At 44.5% G+C, this 20,937-nt stretch overlaps 11 protein-coding genes across 11 annotated transcripts; 7 read left to right on the top strand and 4 right to left on the bottom strand.

Moving 5' to 3' along the window:
• Window positions 1-107: 107 nt before the first annotated feature.
• Window positions 108-1,181, top strand: HPODL_00975 (Iron/ascorbate family oxidoreductase; the record flags this gene model as incomplete). Its single annotated transcript, XM_014079422.1, has 1 exon — window positions 108-1,181. One exon carries the CDS (start codon window positions 108-110, stop codon window positions 1,179-1,181), a length of 1,074 nt encoding a protein of 357 aa, XP_013934897.1.
• Window positions 1,182-1,243: 62 nt separating this feature from the next.
• On the top strand, window positions 1,244-5,278 carry HPODL_00976 (Protein CFT1; the record flags this gene model as incomplete). Its single annotated transcript, XM_014079423.1, has 1 exon — window positions 1,244-5,278. The coding sequence occupies one exon, from the start codon at window positions 1,244-1,246 to the stop codon at window positions 5,276-5,278; it is 4,035 nt and encodes a 1,344-aa protein (XP_013934898.1).
• Window positions 5,279-6,125: 847 nt separating this feature from the next.
• On the bottom strand, window positions 6,126-7,073 carry HPODL_00977 (Mitochondrial 3-hydroxyacyl-thioester dehydratase involved in fatty acid biosynthesis; the record flags this gene model as incomplete). The annotated part of the gene is made up of 1 exon (XM_014079424.1): window positions 6,126-7,073. The coding sequence occupies one exon, from the start codon at window positions 7,071-7,073 to the stop codon at window positions 6,126-6,128; it is 948 nt and encodes a 315-aa protein (XP_013934899.1).
• A 25-nt stretch (window positions 7,074-7,098) lies between these two features.
• Window positions 7,099-8,031, bottom strand: HPODL_00978 (uncharacterized protein; the record flags this gene model as incomplete). Its single annotated transcript, XM_014079425.1, has 1 exon — window positions 7,099-8,031. One exon carries the CDS (start codon window positions 8,029-8,031, stop codon window positions 7,099-7,101), a length of 933 nt encoding a protein of 310 aa, XP_013934900.1.
• A 40-nt stretch (window positions 8,032-8,071) lies between these two features.
• On the bottom strand, window positions 8,072-9,934 carry HPODL_00979 (putative membrane protein; the record flags this gene model as incomplete). The annotated part of the gene is made up of 1 exon (XM_014079426.1): window positions 8,072-9,934. One exon carries the CDS (start codon window positions 9,932-9,934, stop codon window positions 8,072-8,074), a length of 1,863 nt encoding a protein of 620 aa, XP_013934901.1.
• A 67-nt stretch (window positions 9,935-10,001) lies between these two features.
• Window positions 10,002-11,033, top strand: HPODL_00980 (uncharacterized protein; the record flags this gene model as incomplete). Its single annotated transcript, XM_014079427.1, has 1 exon — window positions 10,002-11,033. The coding sequence occupies one exon, from the start codon at window positions 10,002-10,004 to the stop codon at window positions 11,031-11,033; it is 1,032 nt and encodes a 343-aa protein (XP_013934902.1).
• Window positions 11,034-11,053: 20 nt separating this feature from the next.
• Window positions 11,054-14,782, bottom strand: HPODL_00981 (Karyopherin involved in nuclear import and export; the record flags this gene model as incomplete). The annotated part of the gene is made up of 1 exon (XM_014079428.1): window positions 11,054-14,782. The coding sequence occupies one exon, from the start codon at window positions 14,780-14,782 to the stop codon at window positions 11,054-11,056; it is 3,729 nt and encodes a 1,242-aa protein (XP_013934903.1).
• A 308-nt stretch (window positions 14,783-15,090) lies between these two features.
• On the top strand, window positions 15,091-16,404 carry HPODL_00982 (Protein integral to the mitochondrial membrane; the record flags this gene model as incomplete). The annotated part of the gene is made up of 1 exon (XM_014079429.1): window positions 15,091-16,404. One exon carries the CDS (start codon window positions 15,091-15,093, stop codon window positions 16,402-16,404), a length of 1,314 nt encoding a protein of 437 aa, XP_013934904.1.
• A 93-nt stretch (window positions 16,405-16,497) lies between these two features.
• Window positions 16,498-17,283, top strand: HPODL_00983 (Glycosylphosphatidylinositol anchor biosynthesis protein 11; the record flags this gene model as incomplete). Its single annotated transcript, XM_014079430.1, has 1 exon — window positions 16,498-17,283. One exon carries the CDS (start codon window positions 16,498-16,500, stop codon window positions 17,281-17,283), a length of 786 nt encoding a protein of 261 aa, XP_013934905.1.
• Window positions 17,284-17,724: 441 nt separating this feature from the next.
• Window positions 17,725-18,837, top strand: HPODL_00984 (uncharacterized protein; the record flags this gene model as incomplete). The annotated part of the gene is made up of 1 exon (XM_014079431.1): window positions 17,725-18,837. One exon carries the CDS (start codon window positions 17,725-17,727, stop codon window positions 18,835-18,837), a length of 1,113 nt encoding a protein of 370 aa, XP_013934906.1.
• Window positions 18,838-18,887: 50 nt separating this feature from the next.
• On the top strand, window positions 18,888-20,918 carry HPODL_00985 (uncharacterized protein; the record flags this gene model as incomplete). The annotated part of the gene is made up of 1 exon (XM_014079432.1): window positions 18,888-20,918. The coding sequence occupies one exon, from the start codon at window positions 18,888-18,890 to the stop codon at window positions 20,916-20,918; it is 2,031 nt and encodes a 676-aa protein (XP_013934907.1).
• Between the last annotated feature and the right edge of the window lie 19 nt (window positions 20,919-20,937).

A 20,937-nucleotide genomic window follows, 5' to 3' on the forward strand; every position in this document is an offset into this window, starting at 1 on the left:
AAGTCTCTGTTCATTTTAATTTCTTCTATAAAATATTAACCTGTAAAAAATCGTTTTATTATCAGCGAAAAATTTAATTATCTTGTCGATTGATATTGCCTGTCCCCATGACTACTGTTGAGAACCCACTGGAAATTGTCGATATCAGTGAAATCAACCAGCAAACCGCTGAGAAACTTCTTCATGCTGCCTCTACACAGGGTTTCTTAATGGTTGAAGGACACGGGCTAAGCCAAGAACAAGTTGATCAGCTTTTTGGCTTATCTAGAGATTTTTTCCAACTCCCATTCGAAGAGAAACAAAAATATAAAATCGACGAGTCCAACCATGGTTACACTGGAATCGGTGTTGAGAATCTCGAAGAGGACGACCTGGGAAAGCCTATTGGTGACCCCAAAGAGGCGTTCAATTTTGCGAAGGTTGATATGAGTAAGGGTGAACTCACTAGTGACGAGATTCCCGCAATTTTCGAGGACCCGGAAAACAAAAAGATTATTCAGGCCACCTTGATTAAACTTCGCGAGTCCCTCTTCAGCATGTTGCGCCTCATGGCTATGGGGCTCAAGATCGATGAAACGGAAGGTGGTGTTGATTGGTTCACCAGTCGCCATGATCCGACCAGACCTAGCGGCACAACCTTTAGGTTCTTACACTATCCATCTCCCGTGAAGGAGGGAATGACCGAGAAAGACCTTGATTCCTGCGGGGATATCAATGTTGCGGGAGCCCATACGGACTATGGATGTGTGACTTTGCTGTTGCAGAGACAGGACGAGGACGGCCTCGAAATCCTGTCGCCCGTGAGCCGGAAGTGGGAAGCGGTCCCATTTGTCCCGGCCTCTCCAAAATATCAAAAACTCGGCCAAGCTCCTCCTTTAATCGTTAACATTGCAGATCAGCTGTGCTACTGGACCAATGGCCTCCTGAAAAGTACAGTGCACAGGGTTAGGTTCCCTCGCAAGTTATTGCTGGAAGGAAAGCCAAGATACTCGATTGTCCTTTTCGTCCATCCTGCTGACGACACCCTATTGGAGCCAGTTCCTTCTGAGAAAGTTTCTTCCATTTCTGGGCGTGGAGCTGCGCATTACCTTGCCAAGCACGGAGTCTCTTTAACTGCTGGCGAACATTTGGCAAAGAGACTTGCCACAACTTATGGCTGGAAAACTGAGAAAGCCAATTAAGAAAAACGCTCCAACATTAGTATAGGTTTGTGTAGAAATTGTTTATTTTTTTTTGTTTAAATATGAATACTTTTCACCAATTCGTGGACCCAACAACATGCTTGGGCTCGACTTATTGCAACTTTGTATCTCCCACAAGCCACAATCTGGCTGTCTCCAAGGGGAACATGCTTCAAATCTTTGAAATCGTTGAACTCGAACTGCAGGACGGCGACGACGACGAAGGAGACGACGAGATAAATCAGATGCTTGGTGAATCTGAGTCGTTTTTGGGAGACGCACTCATGACCAATTTGATTCAGGAACTTAGATACAAGCTTCAGCTTATTGGCGAGTACAGGCTGAATGGACAGATAATCAACATAGACAAGTTCAGATCCAACGAGAACGAGTCGTTGGACTACTTGATTGTTTCCACAAAATTGGCAAAGCTGTCGGTCATCAAATGGGATTCTCAGTTGCACGCTATTTCGACTGTCAGCTTACACTACTACGACACAGCGCTTGATGCGTTAACGGTGGAAAAACTCGAGAAAACTAGTGTCCAACATAGAACCGACCCTAACTCGTTATGCACATGCTTGCGACTCAACGAGCTGTTCACTTTTCTTCCCTTCTACAAAGAGTACTTAGATGAGGAAGAGCTGAAAGATGACGCAGAAGAAGCTAAAGACATCAAAAAGAGAAAGAAGCTTTTCACGGAGAGTTTCATTTTGAATGCCTCTTCTCTGTATCCAGATATCAAGAACATAGTGGATTATCAATTTTTGCACTCCTATAGGGATCCCACGATGGCAATTTTATATGCTCCTGAGACAATGACTTGGGCTGGTCACCTCCCCAAGGCCAAGGATACGCTGAAAGTGATTGTTTTGTCGCTCGATCTTGAAAATAAAAAGGCCTCCGCCATCATGGAACTTACTAACCTGCCTTACGACGTTGACTATATATATCCGCTAGAAAGTCCTACGAATGGATTTTTACTAGTTGGATCGAACGAGATCATCCATGTTAATTCTCTCGGGTCCGTGAGAGGTATTTATACAAACGAGTATTTCACAGATATTTCAAATTTGAAGCTCAAAGATCAGTCATCACTTGGTTTGATGCTAGAAAATTCCCGTGTTGGACTCGTGAAAGAAGATCAGGTTTTGATAATAACCGAGTCTGGCGAGTTTTATCAGTTGAATTTTGAGAAGATTGGTGGCAACTCCACTATCACCGGTCTCCAGAAAGTTGAGACTTCAAACTACAAAGGCATAATTGTAAACCATCCAATAATGATCACCAGTGTTCCCTCATTAGACCTCTTTTTTGTTTGCTGTCAAGGCGGAGACTCTTCATTGATCCGGATCAGCAGTAAAAGTGGTGTGCTTCCTCAAGAAACTAAGGAGCAGAATGGTGACACGAAAGAGACGAAAGATGACGACGACTGGCTATACGATGAGGAAGATCAAAAAAGCCACAAGAGCTCTCTGGTCAACTCGCAATTCAAGAAAATGGACAATATACTGAACTGTGGGCCTCTGGTCGACTTTACTCTAGGCCGAGTCTCTATAGAGCAAAAAATCATGGGGCTGCCAAACCCTAATTATAATGAAGATGTTCTTGTTGCTGCTTGCGGGGTTGGCCAGAACAGCTGTGCCTGTGTTTATTCTCCAACAATCAAGCCCATCGTGAAGTCGACATTGAAGTTTTCCAATGTCGACAAGGTGTGGACTTTGACGAATAAGAGTGGTTTCACGAGATATCTCATCACAACGGACTTCACGAATTTCAAGACAGAAGTGTTCCAAGTGAATAAGAACTACAAAAATCTTTACTCCAAGGATTTCAACAATAAACAGTATACTCTTCAATTTGGTACAATCACGACAGATGCTGAGAATCGGATTGTCCAGGTGACGCCGTACAAAGTTACAGTTTTCACGTTTAAGTTCCAAGAGGTGGTTGCCCTAGAATATGACTTTGAAATCAATTCCACTTTCATCTACGGCAATTACATTGTTGTAATTATGAAAAGCGGTGAGCTTGATATTTTAGAGTTCAAAGGGGACAAGCTTGAAAAGCTTGATTTGCCTGCACTGTTGAACTACTTGATTTTTACCAATGGGTGGATATGTGAGTCCTCTTTGTTGAACCATATAGGTAGTGGGGCTGTCAAAAGGGACTCCGAAGGCACGCCTGTGGGCGGGACAGAAAATAGCAAAAGCGAAATCCTTTTCTGGCTCGTGACAGCCGATAATCGACTGCTGGTATTCCAAAAGGATCACAAGGAGAAAGTGTTTGAGTTCACAGATATTCACAAGTTTCCAGAGCTTCTGACTCTAAATCCTATGGATGTCAATTACGAAGCAGATGTGGATCCCATTATTAAGCAAATCATGTTTACGAAACTTGGTAACAGCTCCAGCTCTAAGGATTATCTCGTTGCACTAACTTTTGGAGGAGAGGTCCTCATCTACGAAACATTTTTCGATCCTATAGAAAGAACATATAAGTTGATGAAGATCAACGAGATGTGCCAGTTTCCGATCGTCGGTGCTCCAGACAATTCTTATGCTCACGCGACGAAGATTGAAAGGTACCTCATCAGCGTGGACAATTTCCAAGGGTACAAAGCTGTTTTAGTGACTGGAGCAAGTGCGTTTGTGATACTCAAAGAGTACAATAGTATTCCCCGGATGTTACAATTCACCAAAAGATCGTCGCTTTATTTCGCTGAATACAATACCGATAGATGTCCAAACGGTGTGATTTCGATTGATGAAACCAAGGCCTGTCGTATATGCCAATTGGATAGCAGCTACACTTATTCGAACAGGTTGCCAATAGCCAAGTATAAGATCGGGGACAAGACCATCAACAAGATCAGGTACCACTCCCTTTCAAACACTTATATCATCTCAACCTTGGAAGAAGGTCCTTACAATCCCGTCGATGAGGATGGAGAGCCGCTTCCTGGATTACGTGACGACAGAAAGCTGAAGTCGACGTCTCTGAAGGGCACAGTTCACTTGGTTTCGCCTGCGAATTGGACAATCATCGATACAATCGAACTCGAAGACAATGAATACGTGACCTCGATTGAGGTGATCGAACTAAAGGTTTCCGAGACCATTGCCACCAAAACTGTCGTTTTAATTGGAACTGCAAGATGCAGAAACGAGGACCTCGCTACACATGGATCTTGGAAGATCTACGAGGTGATTGATATCGTTCCGGAGCCTGGAAGACCAGAAGCAAAGAATAGATTGAAAATGATCACATCAGAGACGGCAAGAGGTCCTGTTCTCTCCATTTGCAACGTGAGCGGCCGTTTTGCAATTGTCCAAGGACAAAGAATGCTTGTTCGTACTTTGCAGAAAGACGACAATGTGGCTCCTGTTGCCTTTACCGACACGTCCATATATTCCAAGGAGGTGAAGACTTTCAAAAACCTAGTACTTATAGGAGACTCATTCCAGAGTGTCTCTCTCTATGGCTTTGATGCCGCTCCATACAGAATGCTGCATTTTGGAAAAGACGAGCAAAATGTTGAATTGCGAGCCGCTGACTTTTTGGTGCACGATGGTAATCTGCATCTTTTGGTGGCAGACGAAGATTCTGTTTTCCACTTGCTACAATATGACCCTTATGATGGAAACTCCATGAAAGGCCTGAAACTTTTGCGTCGATCGCTGTTACGCTCAAATGCGCTTACGACAAAGATGATTTCAGTTGCAAGAGATAGATCCCTATTTTCGATGGTGAGCACGTTGAACCACGAAGACGATTTGGGCTACGAGATCATTGGTAGCAATATCGACGGCTCGTTCTACAAGGTGATGCCAGTCAACGAGTATCAATACAGAAGATTGTATTCTATTCAGAACTATCTATATGACAAGGAGCTGCATTGGCTAGGTCTGAATCCGAAATCCAACGCCATTGGAGGCCTGACGGAGCTAATGCCCTCAATCAAAAGACCGTTTATTGAGCTCAATATGTTCCATAGGTTTATTGGGTTCAATAATGACAGGAAGAAGCAAATCATGCAAAAATTGGGCAAAAACTCATACGTTGAAGTGTACAAAGATATAATATCTCTGCAATAGATTTTTCAGGCTGTGTGTGAGTAATAAATAATAAAATGAAATATGGAGCTTGATTCTTTTTCCTACTTCCGTAAAGGAGCTGCTAACGCAGTGTTTCGATATGGGGGAAAGGATCCGCAATTGACTGATAAGGTTCTCAGACTTCGGCTGGCTGGCCAGCAATATAAAACACAGGAAATATATGAGTATATGCATCACTTTTCTGAGCTCGAGAGATGGATAGTTCCTACAAAACTTGTTGAGCTCAAGCCAGAATCTATTCAAAAACTCGAAAGAGATGATTTGAAACTTGAACCAGACACACATGGCCTACTCATGGATAATGTTTTTAAGGAATCCGATTGTCGAGCAGTTGTTCTTAATAAGCACATCATTCTAAACTTGGGAGCTCGTCGACTGCTGGAATTGAAACCCAAATGGCTAGAGTCTGTCTCTGATCGGAAATGTAGAAACTGTGCACATCTGACATTGAAGGGCGAGAGATTTATTGTCTGCCCGCTCCAACTGCTAACGACTGACGGGATACATAAATGGTCTAAGACAGTCGAACAAGAGGCACTGGATCGAGGGTGTTCGTATTTGTCAATTGAGAATGCAGTTCAAGCAAACATCCTCTTGTTCCAGACCCTTGCGTCAGAACAGGCTCGATATCCAAACGTGCATCAGAAGCTGATATCTCTGGAAAGCGAGGCGGATGTTGACGATCAACTGTGTGAAACCATGACGCTCCGCGACGTCACGATTTTTATAGACTTAGACTCTTCAAAGGCACTGCTTTGCGACTTAGACAGAAAAAGTCCGCGTAAATGGCAGAAATGGAGAGACCGCGAAATAGCTTTGAGTAAGCTTATGCAATAATCAGATCGGCCACAAAACAGAGATCACCATCTCTGCTGTTTGCCCAGAGTCTGTGTCTATGTTTGGATGTCTTCCTGATGCACAGATCAATTCTTTCGTTGGCAAACGATGGGTTGATAATTTTGTATTTGAGTGACAGTGCTGTGGCATCTGGATTGTGCTGTTGCCAAAAGTGGAGCATCAGCTGAACCAGTAATGGCCCAGAAACGATTATTGAAGGATAATCCTCGTATCGGGAGCCATATATGGGATTGTAATGGACAAGATGGGAATTAAACATTAATGCACTGGATCGGAAGATGGACACTGTAGAGGGGACAATCACGACGGTGTGGTCCGGCTCAGAATCCTCAACAAGGTGATACCTCTCTTCCGTATAGGTCTTCTGTATGTAGTACAATTTCCTGGTTTCAATAATTGACAACACATTGTCCACTTTGTACTCGCGTTTGTAGTCCACTCCGATTTGCTCCAATCGCTTGTATTGCCTTATTTTATCGACAGTCTCGGTAAACCTAACTTCATCTCCAAACTTCAAGGGTCTATCTGGGTTGAATTGGAAACTCCCTGCAACCCACATCCGCCTATAAAAATAGTCTTTATCTTCAGTGCACGGAGCATGGTAGTTGTCGAAACCATCGAATCCTAGCTCGTTCTCGCCAGAAATAGGGTTACAATAAATCATAGAGTATCCGTAGGGAACCGTCTTTCCTTTGCAAAAGCGTTTGTTCAAACTTTCCATGTTTTCATTCATAAATCGAGCGGTGGGATTAATTACCGATTGCAAAGTGGCATACAATTGTTTTGCAGGATAGGCAGATATTGAGTCGTCAAAAAGATCCCAGTGAGAGCTTTTGAGTCTTGCCTCAATCTCATGGTACTCGCTAAGTGAGGGTCGTGTACGCAAGCGCGCCAGTCGAGGTATGATTCGAGACATGATATTGTGAATAAATCTATTTAATCTATTTTTTCAGTTTTTCTATCTGTTCCTCAGTCATGATTTTGTCCTTGAAGTGGATTCCGTTGCTGATCAACAAGGTCCGCGGGCCAGAAAATTCTATCATGTAGTCAGGATTGCCCGTCACCAGCCGGTTGACTGCTCTCTTAACAAAACCTGCTGTCTGCGAGAAAACACTGCTTATCCAAGGATGGATCTTGATCTGCGGTTTTTCGATCTGGAACTTTTCGTAAACGTACGATGTTAATGAAGCCCACGAATCAGACACTCTAGTGAGCCAAGATATCCCCGGAACAGCAAAGTCGACTATGCTTTTAGGTCCAGTAGGGGTGTTCCCCGTGAATGCAACCACGCTCGACGGGTTGACGCTCACGGTCTCTGCATCCTCCAGGGTCAACTTGAGTGTCTGTCCTGGTGAGCTCAGTACAAACTTGCCGGATCCTGCCACTTTCACCAGTTTGCTCTCTCCTGTCAAATCAATGTAGTTTCCGGTCCAGGCCACCAGACTGTCTCGTTTCACTGTCCAATTTGTGTCCTTTGACACATTGACAACCGTAAAGTTTGAGTTTTGCAGCTTGTTGGCCATCAAGATCGACAATGGGCCGGAAGTGTTGAAGCACCGCTGAAAAATCAGGCCTCCTTCAAGCTTTCCCAGTTCCACTACCAGAGACGAGACTTTACCGTTTAGTGCCACCACAGACTGGTTTGCGTTGCTGTAACGAAGATTGAGGATCGAGGATTTGGGCAGTTTGATGTTCAGCATGCTCGATGTCTTGCCCAGGACTTCGAAGTCCACCGGCTCCACAAATGCGCCCGAACCGGTGGATCTTGGAAGCTCCTTGAGGGGCTCATTGACCTCCTCGATGTTCCGGATCCGTTTGAAGGAAGCGAGAATCGACTTAAGCGATATCTGACGGTGCTGCGTGGGTCTAAACATAAATAAAATATTAAGGTGTACGGAGTGGATGAACTGAACACTATTTCTTTCTCGCACAGTAGATCATAGAGCAGTAGCTCACCAGCAAAATACAGCCGATGAAAAGATTGATGCCGAAAACGTTCTCGTAGCAACGGTTACCTTTCAAACACATCCGCACAAGCTTACCGTCTCCGTCCTCTAGATACTGGCTATGTTTATCGTAGTCCTTGCCGAAATAGTCACTCAGCATCAGAAAAGCCACCACCGAGCCTGTTCCAATGACAGACCACGAGGTGGCAAAATGTCTAGCCCCAAAGTTATCGGCAACGATCGCAGGCATGGCCCCGTAGATGGCACCGTAGCTGACACCAAAGCAGGTCGAGCTGAGAGAGAGGAAACGAGCGTTGTCAAACAGGAGCAGCGTGCTATTTCCCAAGATCCCGCATACAACGGACACCACAATCACCCAGAGTCTCTGTGCATTCATGCTCTTGTGGAGGTAGTCGCTAAAAATGCCTCCAAGCATCCGGCCCAAAAAATTGCACAGCGATATAATGGAAACCTGGAGGGCCTGGTATGACGAGATTTGATCACTGGTGAAGTTGGGGTTTTTATTCATCTGCGCTTTGACAATGTAGCCAACCCCGTAGATGTACACTTGTCCACTGCCACAAAACAAGGCGTTGAGGACGTAATGGCAGAGAAACGTTCTATTGTTGAAGAGCCACTGGATGTGTTCCTTACTGGAGCGGTGTGTGGTTTTTTTCCGTTTGATAGCATCTGTTAGATCTTCCGCAGGAGTCGCCTCAAGCACCTCCGATTGCTGACTTTGAGGGAGACTCAATACTGAAGCGCTGTACGAGTCGTTTCCAGGATTGAGAGGCGAATCTTCGTCAACCACAGCCTCTTCCTTGACATTTTTTTTAGACGCGTTTCCAAGCCATCCTGGGTTTCTGGGCGAATTGCTCAGTGAGGAGCCTAATCTGTAGGAATTTGCACGAGCTAGCGACTGCTTCGTTTTGAAGTCCACTGGTGAAGACGATATTGGCGAATAGCTGCTTGGTCGCGACGAGTATGGGGACTTATTTTGCGCACTGGTAATCGATATTGGGTTATTAGTGATGGTAGAGGTCCCGGAAGACGTTGTGGACACAGACAGCGACGAGATCTCTGAGGTCGACGAGAACAAAGACGAGTTGGAACTCCGTCGCACGAGATTCAGCTGTGCAAACGAGCCCCGATGGCCCTTAAGCAAATACTTGATTCCGGACGGCTCGTCTTCGGCGGGCCGAACAACTTCGTCTGGCTCGTGGATGTCTATAAAGAAGAATCCCAGGCCAATGACCACGCCAGAAAATATAGCAATAAACTTGAGGAGGCCTTGTGTATCGCCTGCGTAGAATACCGTGGATATGGAAGCGTACATCAGGGCTGCCAGACCGTAAGCTGAGACCGGACATGCATTCGCCATACCCTTGTGCTTGGGGAAATTGATCGTGGCTACCTTTAACGTTGCGAAATAGGGGAGCACCGAGCCAAACCCAACGTTTACCATGGCGATCTCCAGGAGCCACAGATAATGGAGCTGGAATCTGTAAGTCAGATACAGAATCACAAATGCGCCGGACTCTAATATGGCCCCTAAAAATATTGCAAATTTGGGACCAAACCTGTCTATCAGCAGCCCGGCAGCCAGCCCGCCAATTGAGGAGCCCAGCGTGGAACCAAATGTCAAAAAACTGGCATCCTCCGCAGTGAAATGGCATCTGGACATCACCTGGGGGGAGTAGATGCCGAAAAGATACGGAGTACCCGAAGCCATGGCCACGAGACACGAAAACACCAGGGACACGATTCTTCGTGTTTTTCCGGACTGGTGGTGCTCACTGGGCCCGCTGTAGGGGTCAGCGATAGAGGACATGAAACACTAAACAATGATAACAAAAAAGGACGATCGACGCGAAAAAGTTTATCTCTGATCAATAAGCATGGCCAGGAGAAGGAACAGTTTCGACACGTATGAAGAGGACGACGACTACGTGGAGCCTGCGCGCAAGTCCAGAAGGGTCCAGACGTCGCAGTCAAATGGGTCAGACGAGTCTGCTTCCAGCGATAGCTCTGAGGAGTCGGGTCCTCAAAACCGTTCCGTTGCTTCGTCCAAGGCTTCTGTGAAGCAGCAACGCATCCAGAAACTTACCAAAGCCTTTGTTCGTTCCTTATTGGCAATGGAAAGCAAATATCAGGTTCTGAATAAAGGTCTGATTGCAAAAATTATGGAGGTTGAGGGAGAAAAAGGTCACGGTATACAGTTTAAGAAAGACCTTCTGCCCAACATCAGGGAAACGCTGGATCGTGTTTTTGGAATGGAGCTTGTGGAACTTCCGCCCAGACAAGATACAAAAAACGCGTCCTCTGATGATTACATGCTGGTTAACAAGCTACCGTTGTCACTAAAGGACGAGATCTACACGTACTTCCAGTCACATTCACGTCCAATTGCCTCGTTGTCGGATCTCAAGGAACCGACTACAGAATCCTCTGATCTTTACAAAACTGGAGCCAACCTGCCCAAGCCTGTGTCTGACTTGGTAGCTCAGGGCTTTAAGATGCTCATAATAGCCATCATTCTACTCAACGAAAATAACGTCAACAAACAAGACCTGCTCAGCATCTTGCAAACCAAATTCCAGCTTCATTTCAGCGAAACAAAACCTGTAGAGCTGCTCGGTACAACTATACCGGACTTTTTGCTCCTCATGGTCAAACAGGAATATCTAAATCAGCTCGATGTGACACAGACAAAATCAAAAAACCAGCGACGCATCACTTCCGCAAGCAGAAGCTCAGACGACAACATGATCATCTACTCAATAGGACGCCGCACAATGGCAGAACTAGACCAAGATAGCTTTATCGATTTCCTAAAAAAAATGTACCCGAACTGGAACGAAGAGCTTGAAAAAAACGCCGTGTACACCCTCAACGATATATGGAAAACTTCGCACGAAGCAGCAAGTTAACAAGGTATGTACCGCTTCAATTACTGCATTTCCTCTCCAAACATGTTGTTTAGTGTCTTCTCTGTGAGAGGATCATCCATAACGTCCTCTGCAGCTCCTTTTTTGCTTCTTCGCTGCTGAGCAGTCTCTACCTGCTTTTTGCGATCTCTCATTTTCTGCTCTTCGTTGTTGTTTCCCGGATCACTTGCATTTTCGACCAGCTGCAGTAAACAGTTTCGTCTTTCCCTGAGCTTCTTGCAGTTCATTAAAAGCAGCTCAAAATCGGACATTTCTTTGTTGCTTAGATTAAGGCACTTCTGAAGAATCATTGCAGGATATGACGACTTGAATCTTAATCCCATGTAAAGCAGAGTCAAGGTGTAGGCAGCTTCTGGGTGTGCGTCGGCGTAAAACTTATCAACAAGCACAGACAAGAGCGTCTCAATCACATGCTCCGACAGATACTTGTCGACGTCGTCGTTGTTCAGGGCAACAAGATCTTGAATCATGTGTTTCACTATCAAAATGGCATTAAAAGAGCATCTCGTATCTTTGAAGCTGATAATGTGGCACAGCAAATTCAATAGAGGTGCGAGCAAGTTCAAATCCCTGAATATAATATCTCTGGTCTTCAATTGTCTTTCAACCAAGCTTGTTGGCGCCTGTTGGCCAACAAGATCAATTAGCATCCTGTCGATCACGGCAGTAAGTTGTCTGAGCATATGTTCTTCCATCATCTCCTCGCTCAGCTGCTCGTCGCTCTCGTTGCCCTCCAGTTGCAGTCCCTTCTGGTAGACAACGTCCCATTTGGAAACAAGCAACGAATCAATTGTATTCAGTACCTGGGGCAAGAGTTGGACCATGAAAGAGTCCAGGTGCGAGATGGGACAGTTCTTTATCACATTCCGAATCACAAGATTAATCATGTGCCTCCACGAATGAAGAGTGATACCCACGGACTCGCCGGTCAGGGCTTTCCACAACAGATTTGCACAATCCGGAATCTCGTATAATGTTTCTTCGAGCTCCGAAATAGAGCTGATTGTCAAATATGCGTACTCTCTCGTATACCTCACGATATGCCCAACGCTGTCGGCAAAATCTCTTAATGTATGCATAGCCTTAACACTCTCATCCATAAACGATTCTTTGGATTGAATAGAAACACCCTGCTGCCAGAATCTCTCCATGCAACTGTACTTGACGAAAGATTGCACCTCGGACGGCAGGCCAGACCAATTAGCAGGATTATGGTACGCCTGGATCTGATAGATGAGCTGCAAAATGTGTGGCAAGATCGGCTTGATTCTTGGTTTCCATAATTTTAACAAATCTTGATAGGTGTCAGACTGATGATCTAACTTCTCAATACTGTATTGAATGAAAATTCTTGTCGCACGAATGGGGAAAACAGATGACCAATGATCTTTTAGTTCGCTTTTCAGCGCTCGTCCTCTTTCGTCCATTTGTGCTTCCAGGAGGTTTGTGTCTGCAGTGATTCCTCTCGACTGGAAATAGTCTGCAATTCTAACAATACCTAGTCTTTCCATGAACCAGTGCAATTCTAGTAGTCCTTTTTCTGTTGCTGGATTTGACCACGCAACAAGCTCTGGATCGACTATATTGGCAAATCTTTGAGCTTTGTTGTCAATTGACGATCTCTGTGATACCACTAGAAGGAAAGACTTAAATGCCACAGCTTCATGGTCGCTGAGCTTCCTCGAACTCAAAATCGTAGCAATGGCCGACTCTAGCTCGGGGAGAATATCCTTTAGTGATTCTGGCATCAGATACGCAAGTCTGTTGAGCTCCGTACCACCGCTTGTCCTTAAATCACGAATTAATTCACGTTCATCATCTCCAGCGTCAGGAGGATAATCAAATGTACAAGATTCCATGACTTTCTCTAACACCTTGAACATGGTTCCCGAAACGTCTTTCAGGAGGGGCGTGAATTGCACCAACGTCTGGATTTGTTTTCTCAGCAGCATTGGGTCTTTGACAGTCATGCTCAGCAGCATTTTACAAAGCTCATCCACCTGATTGATTAGATAAACTTTCTTTGTCTCCATGTCGTCATCTTGACACCATATAAGCCATCTCGAGATTCCTCGCACGCAGGCCTCGATGGTGACAAACTGGGCGTATCCAAAAATGAAGGGCTCAGAGTTTTTGCCTTTGTAAATCAATTTTGGATCATTCAGCGATTGTATACCCACTGGGGATGAGTAAAATTTGTTCAGCCTGTTTGCGAGCCACTGCAGCCCATCGTTAGGCTTCTTGCATATGATAATCCGTACGATGTCATCGCTCAGTTTTTTGTAATTGTTCAAAAACGTGGTGGCCTCAGGCTGACTCTCAAAGTCTATGCTCAGCATCTTCCTCTCAACGCACTCATCATCGTAGTCCGCATAGTTGATCAGTCTGCTAGCTGTCACTTCCAGGAGTTCTGGCATAATTTGCTCGAAATCTGGCTTGTCGCTCAACTCATCTATTCTGAGCATAGAACACCAAAATTGGAGAGATAAACCTGATATCACCAAAGACGGGTGCTTTGTGGTTTCCAAAACCAGTTTGAAATAGTTCAGCACATCCGCAGATTCGGGAAGCTTGAATTTGATGTTGTTGTCAGAGAGCTGGAAATATTCACTCAAACCCACAATCATTTCCACTAGTTTTTTGAGTAGGGTATAATTTTGTTCATCGACGTCATCGGGGTCCAGCTGTATACTTTTAAACACCTTGAATAACATCGCCAAACCTTCGGTCTGGAAAATAGAACCAATTATCTCGTTGAAATCGGCCTCCTCCGAATATGCCCTTGTGAATAAGACTTGTAAGCAGTCGACAGTGAGAGTTTTTATATGAACATCATCAATTGCCAGCAACCGACTAAGCTTCTCAAGCACACCGGCAGCACGAAATGCAATTGGTAAGATCCAGTACAAACTTGTCTTGAAAACTTGTAGAATCTTGACAGCGAGATTGGAGAAGTTTCGGTAGTTTTCATCAGAGCTAGATCGAGGATGGCTCAACATGTAATCAATACATTCCTCTAGAAGACCGGACCATCTAAGAAGCCATCCTTGATTTGAAGCAGCAAATATGCGGAGAGACTCATTTGGCTCATATTTGAGCAATAATATTTCCTCGGATGTGACCACCTCGGGACATAGAGATGACAGTACGTTGTTTCTCTGCGAGACCACGGGATCATCAAGCAAGTAAACATCCTCGAACAATGCACGGAATATGATAAGAGAGAGTTCTCTTGTGATTAGTGAGTGCTCCCATAATCTGAGCAGGCTCGCATCCATGGAAGCCCAACTTTGAAGTTTTTCATGGTCTGTATACGATTTATCTTTGAGCGCGATTTCTTCCTCTTCCTTTGAGAGACAGAGTCCCCAGCATCTTTTGGCAATCTCAACCCATAAGAAAGCTATTTTCTCCTTCATGTAGTGAGGATCCGTCGGCGCCACTTTCATAGCTAATTCGATGACCCAATTTCTGACCGCTTCCTGTTTCTCCAAGTCCCATTGGGAAAAGTCTTTTTTGATGGCATTGGAGAGCAAGCTAAGACCAAAATGTCTCACAATGAAGTCGTATTTGTTGTCCGGGAGCGCCAACAGGTAGCCCCAATATGGCGACTCGGGGATCTGTTTTATGCTTTCTAAAAACTCCTGGGCTTTGTGGCGATTCTCGTTGGTGGATTGTGGGTTGTAGATTACCTCTAAAGAACCCACAATCTGGTCAACACCATTCTGATCCATTGTGGAGTTCACGGTTCGCGTAGATATGTTCGATTGCTTAAAGTAAACACTAATTCAACGTATTTTTATTATTGTGCACGGTCTATCGTGCTGGTCTCGTTGTACGGTTTCGAACGTCGATATCAAACCTTGAAGGCTTAATGCGTTATCAATAGAGAATCTGTGCAAGGTCCAGTTGAACGGAACTTAGATCCGTTATTAATTTTGTAAATGACAGTAGATCGATAAACAAGAGCTTCAAGTTACCAATGAACTTTTTAAAAAAGCGTGAGAAAAAAAGCTAGTAAATTTTGACTTTTGCAAAGGCCATGTTTTTGGGGAAGCTGGGACTTTTGGGCAAAATGCCTGGTCAGAAGTCTCTCATCAATTTACGTCCGGGTCTGCTTTTCGTTCGTACTGCTGCTCGGAGCTCTGGCAAACCGGAATTTCGATTCAAGACGAGAAAAGTTAAAACCCCAGAACAGCTTAGGGCAGAGGAGGAACAGAGGAAGTATGAAGAAGCCGTCAACTCTGGCTCCTGGATTAGAAAATATGGTGCGATAGTGGACACTTTCGAGTTTAACAGAAAGGCCACCAAGTACTACCTTGCGCTTTATCTGGTGTTTTTCGTTTACGGTATAAGGTATTTCCGCAAGCTGTACGAAAGAGATGTGGAGAAGAAGGAACTGTTGGAGAAAAGAGATTCCGGTGCGGAACTCAGTGAATGGGAGAAGCTGAGATTGCGAGAGTTGAGCGGGGACCTGATCCGGACTTCGGATATGGCCAAATTGAAAGCATATCACGAACTTAGAGAGGAATGGAAAAAGACGCACACTTCGCCCGACGACTACTTCAATCCAAAACCTGAGGAAATTGAGCATCTTTTAGATACCTCCTACGAAGAATGCATTCTTCCCGCTAAGGATTTGACGGAATTTTACGATAACGTTGCCGAGAAGTACGACAGCGAGATTTCCACCGAGGAAATGTTGTCGTTCATGGGATCAAAGCGGAAATGGCTTATGAGTCACTGCAAGGGAGATGTCTTAGAAGTGGCGTGTGGAACGGGAAGAAACATCAAGTACTTGGACCCTACGAAAATAGAATCGTACACGTTTCTGGATACCTCTGCAAAAATGATGCGTGTGACTTACGATAAGTTCACTGAACAATGGCCTGCTTTCAAAAAAGTTAAGTTTGTTGTTGGCAAGGCTGAAGATTTGTTGGAACTTCAGGGAGACAAGCAGGTGAAATACGACACCATCATCGAAACTTTCGGATTGTGCTCTCATCAAGATCCAGTGAAAGCCTTGAAGAACATGATGAAGTTACTCAAGCCTGGAGGAAGAATTGTTCTTTTAGAACACGGACGTGGGTCTTATGATTTTATCAACAAACAGCTTGACAGAAGGGCTCATAAACACTCGGAAACATGGGGTTGTCGATGGAATCTCGACATTGGAGAGTTGGTGGACGCATCTGGACTGGAAATCACGCAGGAGAAACGGTCCCATTTTGGCACCACGTGGACAATTGTGGCCAAGAGGCCTGGAGATGTTTTGGAGTTTGACGAGCTCAGTTTCTTGGAGAAGTACTTCATTGCCAGGAAAACCAACCTGGACTCTTCACTGCCTGAAAAATAATTTATAGATTTAATTGTATATAATTTTAGCGTGTGAACCGGCACGCACCAACAAAAAGTTTCCACTTGACATAAGCATTACGAAGTGACTTCCATGTCGGCCACGCCAAAAAAGGTTAAGAAGACCGTTTCATTTTCTCGGAATAGTCCGTCTCTAAGCGACCGCAATCCCAGTACAGAACCGGGATCGCCTGTCGCGGAGTCAGGTTTTGATTTTGCTGATGATGAACCTCAAATTCACGAGCTGCCAAAGCCCTCTCCCGCTTTCTTGCTCCTTCCGTTCCATTCTCTGGCTATCGTTTATGCTTTATTTTATCACTACAACATTAGCTCCAAAGTCATCTCAGCATTGCACTCATCAACACTCGCAGTTTTAACACTTCAGTTTGGTTTCGGACTAATAACACTGACCACGATAAAAAACAAAAAGAGAGCAAAAAAGCACAGAGGTCCAAACGGTGGCGAGCTCATGTACCTGGTGATTTCATCTTTAATCTCTGGCTTTGCCGCGGTCCCAATCTTCCTTGTCCTGCTGGTCTTCGGGGCTCCTATTGGATCTTTGAGTGAGGAAACAGCTTTTCTGGCTTTGCATCTGTCATTCCTGACAGTTTTCCCGCTTCTTCTAGTTTACAAGTTCACCGATCCGGACTCAGGAGATACGTGGATCCGCTTGCTCACGTTTCAGGTGCCAGCATTCTACAGAAATCAGATCTACTTGCAGGCTATGGGCGCACTCGTGGGTTGCTGGTTTGGTGTGATTCCTATTCCGCTTGACTGGGATAGAGATTGGCAACAGTGGCCAATCACTTTGCTCGCGGGTGCCTACGTGGGGTCGTTTGCCGGAAGTTTGATTGGCTACCTTTATAGCATTTTTGAATAGAACTCGCGGACGGTACATGAATTTTCCTGTCAGATTGAAGAGGATAAAGTTATATACAAGATAGAGATTAGTTGACCGGCAATCGCTGATTCAATTATCAGCTTTGTACTCTTATGCCAGAAGTGTGAAAGCTGTTTATGTTACTTATGGTCTTAAAGTCTGGGCTGCTTGATGTAGCCATATGACAGCAGTCTAATAAGGATGACACGATAACATTGATCTCCTACTCACCTTTGAATTGCAGATCCTCTTCTTCTTGGGAATGATAGGCTCTCATATAATCTTTTAGCTCTGTGACGACGAAAAAGAACATCTAAAATACATAAGGTTTGAATGTCATTGTCGAGTTTCAACTGTACGAGCATTATCAATATATACACATGTTTTTGGCTTTTTAGCTATTTTTTGAATTTATTTCCTAGAAAAAGTTTGTTTATAAAGATGTCTCATATAACAGCTGCTGATTCACAGGAGTCGCGCTTTTCAAAATACAAGCTTAAAGAGGATTTGTATAAAGAGCCAGAGTGGTTAAGTTCAGGAAATAACAAATTACTCATTGGTGGAACGGGCGCACGATCAAAGAAGAGAAGCATACCAACTACTCTCATAAAAAGAACAAGCAAACTTCTAGGCGAAACGAACGACGATTCCGATAGTCCGAGCCAGCCAGCACTACCATTCCAATCCGGCGTCCAAAGAAAACGCTTTGCGGGTGATGCTGTCGCCGCCGACCACGAAACGACATCCATAGATGAGTTCCAAGATCTTCCCCCAAAAGTGTCCCTCTATGATCGCATGAATAATGATGACAGTTCCGGTAATGTTTTACTGATCAACAACCCAGATTTCGGTAAATTTGAATCCGATCCTAATAGCTACAAAAACGTCTTCAACAGAGTGCAACGAAGCAGGGTTCCTGTTGGATCCAGTGAGTCAGGGAACCCAGAACTCCCCTTCTCCGTGGGCAAGATAGATTCATTGAACGACAAGGAAAAGGATGCAGAACCAACGATAAGAGAAACTGCAGTTATAGTGTATGGATATGATGATTCGCAGTTTGCCTCGGTTGTGGAGCAATTCTCAAAATATGGGACAATACTGGAGGATTTCAACCAGCGTAAGTTTTTGAGTCAAAGCAAGAGTTACCCCGTATTTATTGGGCCGCAGTGGGTGAAATTCACATACGACAATTCGGCTTCTGCAGTGCGTGCTTTGCGTGAAAACAATAAATTAGGTGCATCAGGCTCGGTGATAGGAGTGGTCCCTTACACGAGATCGTCTCTAGAAAAATTGCTAGGGACGTCTATCCCAGACAATCAAGATATTGGATGTTCTATGTCGCTGGTTAAGCTTGTGAGCGACCAAAAACTACCGGAAATAGAGCTCTCCACCGTTTTCGCTGCTGAAGGCGGCAATCACGAAGAACGTCAAGACGGCAGGTTTAGACTCAAGGACGGTAGTGGCCTTATCAACGTTCCAAAAACTGCCAAAAAGGAAAATAAGGGATTTTTGGAGCGTGGCATGAAGCTTGTATTTGGAGCAGGAGAAGTTTAGATTTGATAGATAATTTAATTCCCCGAAAAATTAATTATAAATCCTGGAATATGGATCCAGTATATTCAGAGATAGAAGCAATACAAAAAAAACTCAATGAGTTACTCTATCGATATGCCTTATCACAACCTGTCAAAACAGAGTGTCTTAGTCTGATCAAACAATTTCAGCTTGTGATGGACTCTGGCTTCATGCCCGAGCAAGTTAAAGGCCTAGGGAATAAGCTGTTGAATTTCTACGATCACCTCAAATCTGATCGACCGTTTCTCACTCCTGACCAAAAGATGTGCTGGATATTCTCAAAGCAGGACGACTTCTACTACCCATTTGATGAACAAATAAGTCCCATCATCGCTCCAGGTTCAACCAATTCGCTTGTTCTTAGTAAAGATGGAATTGCGGACCTATATCAGGAATCTCTAGCAAATTGCTCTTTTGTGTCATCGTTGATAACAATGGCACACCATGGATTTGATCTCTTGTCATTGGTTTATTCTGATAGTAATTCCTCAAGATTTGCATTGACACTAGAATTCAATGGGTGCAAAAGAGTGGTTTGGACAGACTCTTCGCTTCCGGCCGATCAATCCAGATACGTGAAAAGCTCGACAAATCCAGATCTCTTGTGGCCGGCTATTGTGGAAAAAGCATACCTTCAGATTCATAATGCTTCCCATTTATCGGACTTTAGAGGGTCCAATATCGGCATCGACACATATATTCTTACTGGGTATGTTCCCGAATACGTGGATATTGATGATCTCACCAAAGACCAGATGGAACACATTGCTCAGAAACACAACACAGCAGATCTTGTACTAGGTATAGGGACTTCCAATCTTTCTCCAGAAGAGTGTCGCCGTTTCAATCTTGCTCCTAATCATGATTATTCAGTTCTGAGCATCAAAAAAGACGACTCAGCGCAATACGGCTACAAATTATATTTGAAAAACCCTTGGAACCTTGCGAACCGCGACATAGAAGTCTTGGATCTTTATCCATTCAACGTCCTCTATCTCAATTGGAAGCTAAATGACTTTTTGAAGATCACGAAGCACGTGATATACAAGGACGCATTGGGAGCGATTGAATACCCACAATTCAGCTTACAAAACCACAGCCACCCAAATATGGTCTATGTTCTGATTGAGCGCCATTTGAACCAGCCAGATACATATTTGCGTGCCGAGTGGTTTGATACACAAGGCGAAAAACTCTGGACGCTGACAGACGCAAAGCGAATATCGAAGAGCCCGACCAACAAATCCCGATTTGTATTGTCAAAGCTTCGTCTCAACCCAGGCCAACGCGTGACCGGCGTGCTAGCCGCAAATAGTACGTCCTCAATAAGATACTCTGTGCATTTTTTTTCCGAGCACAAGTTAACGGTAGCAAGACCGTCGTTTAAGTACAAATATATCCAGGAGGTTTTGGATCAATGGACGCCTATGACAGCTGGTGGCAGCTGGTTGTATCCAAGCTACATTGACAACCCGCAATTTGAAATTACTGGTGCTCTTGGTAAGACAGAAATTGGTCTTTTCTCTAACAGCGTAGCTAATGTCCTGCTGTTCGAAACTTCAGAAAGATTTCTCACCAAATTCGATGAAAGAACGCTTGTTGGCGGCCAACGACTTGAATACGACCAATCAGGGTTTATCTTCAAGACCAGCCTCAACCCAAACTCTAGATACATCGCAATAGTGTCTACCAAGGATCCGTCGACCCTAGGCCCATTCAAATTAATCGTCAATAGCGAAAGCCCGCTGACTATGACTAGATTGTCCACAAGCCTGGGGCTTTTTACGCAAGCAAAGATGTTCCAAGACTCCGAGAGCTACTTACACCGATTTACGGTTCTGAAACCCTCTCGCGTTACCATAAAAATCAGGACCCACGCTGCGTTCAATTTTTCCATCACAGGTGCTAATTTCCGTAACGACTACAAAAATGTCAGCGAAAAGTATGGCTACTTCGTTCATTTTCCCACCCTTCAGCCTGGAATATATACAATCAGCATCAGCTTATCGCAGAAAGGCCCATGCACTCTGGATTTGGGTAGTTCTCACAGGTTGGGGTGAATTCTTTCCCCAACTTTAC

This window comes from Ogataea parapolymorpha, chromosome IV (assembly GCF_000187245.1).
Source record: "Ogataea parapolymorpha DL-1 chromosome IV, whole genome shotgun sequence".
NCBI classification, from domain to species: domain Eukaryota; kingdom Fungi; phylum Ascomycota; class Pichiomycetes; order Pichiales; family Pichiaceae; genus Ogataea; species Ogataea parapolymorpha.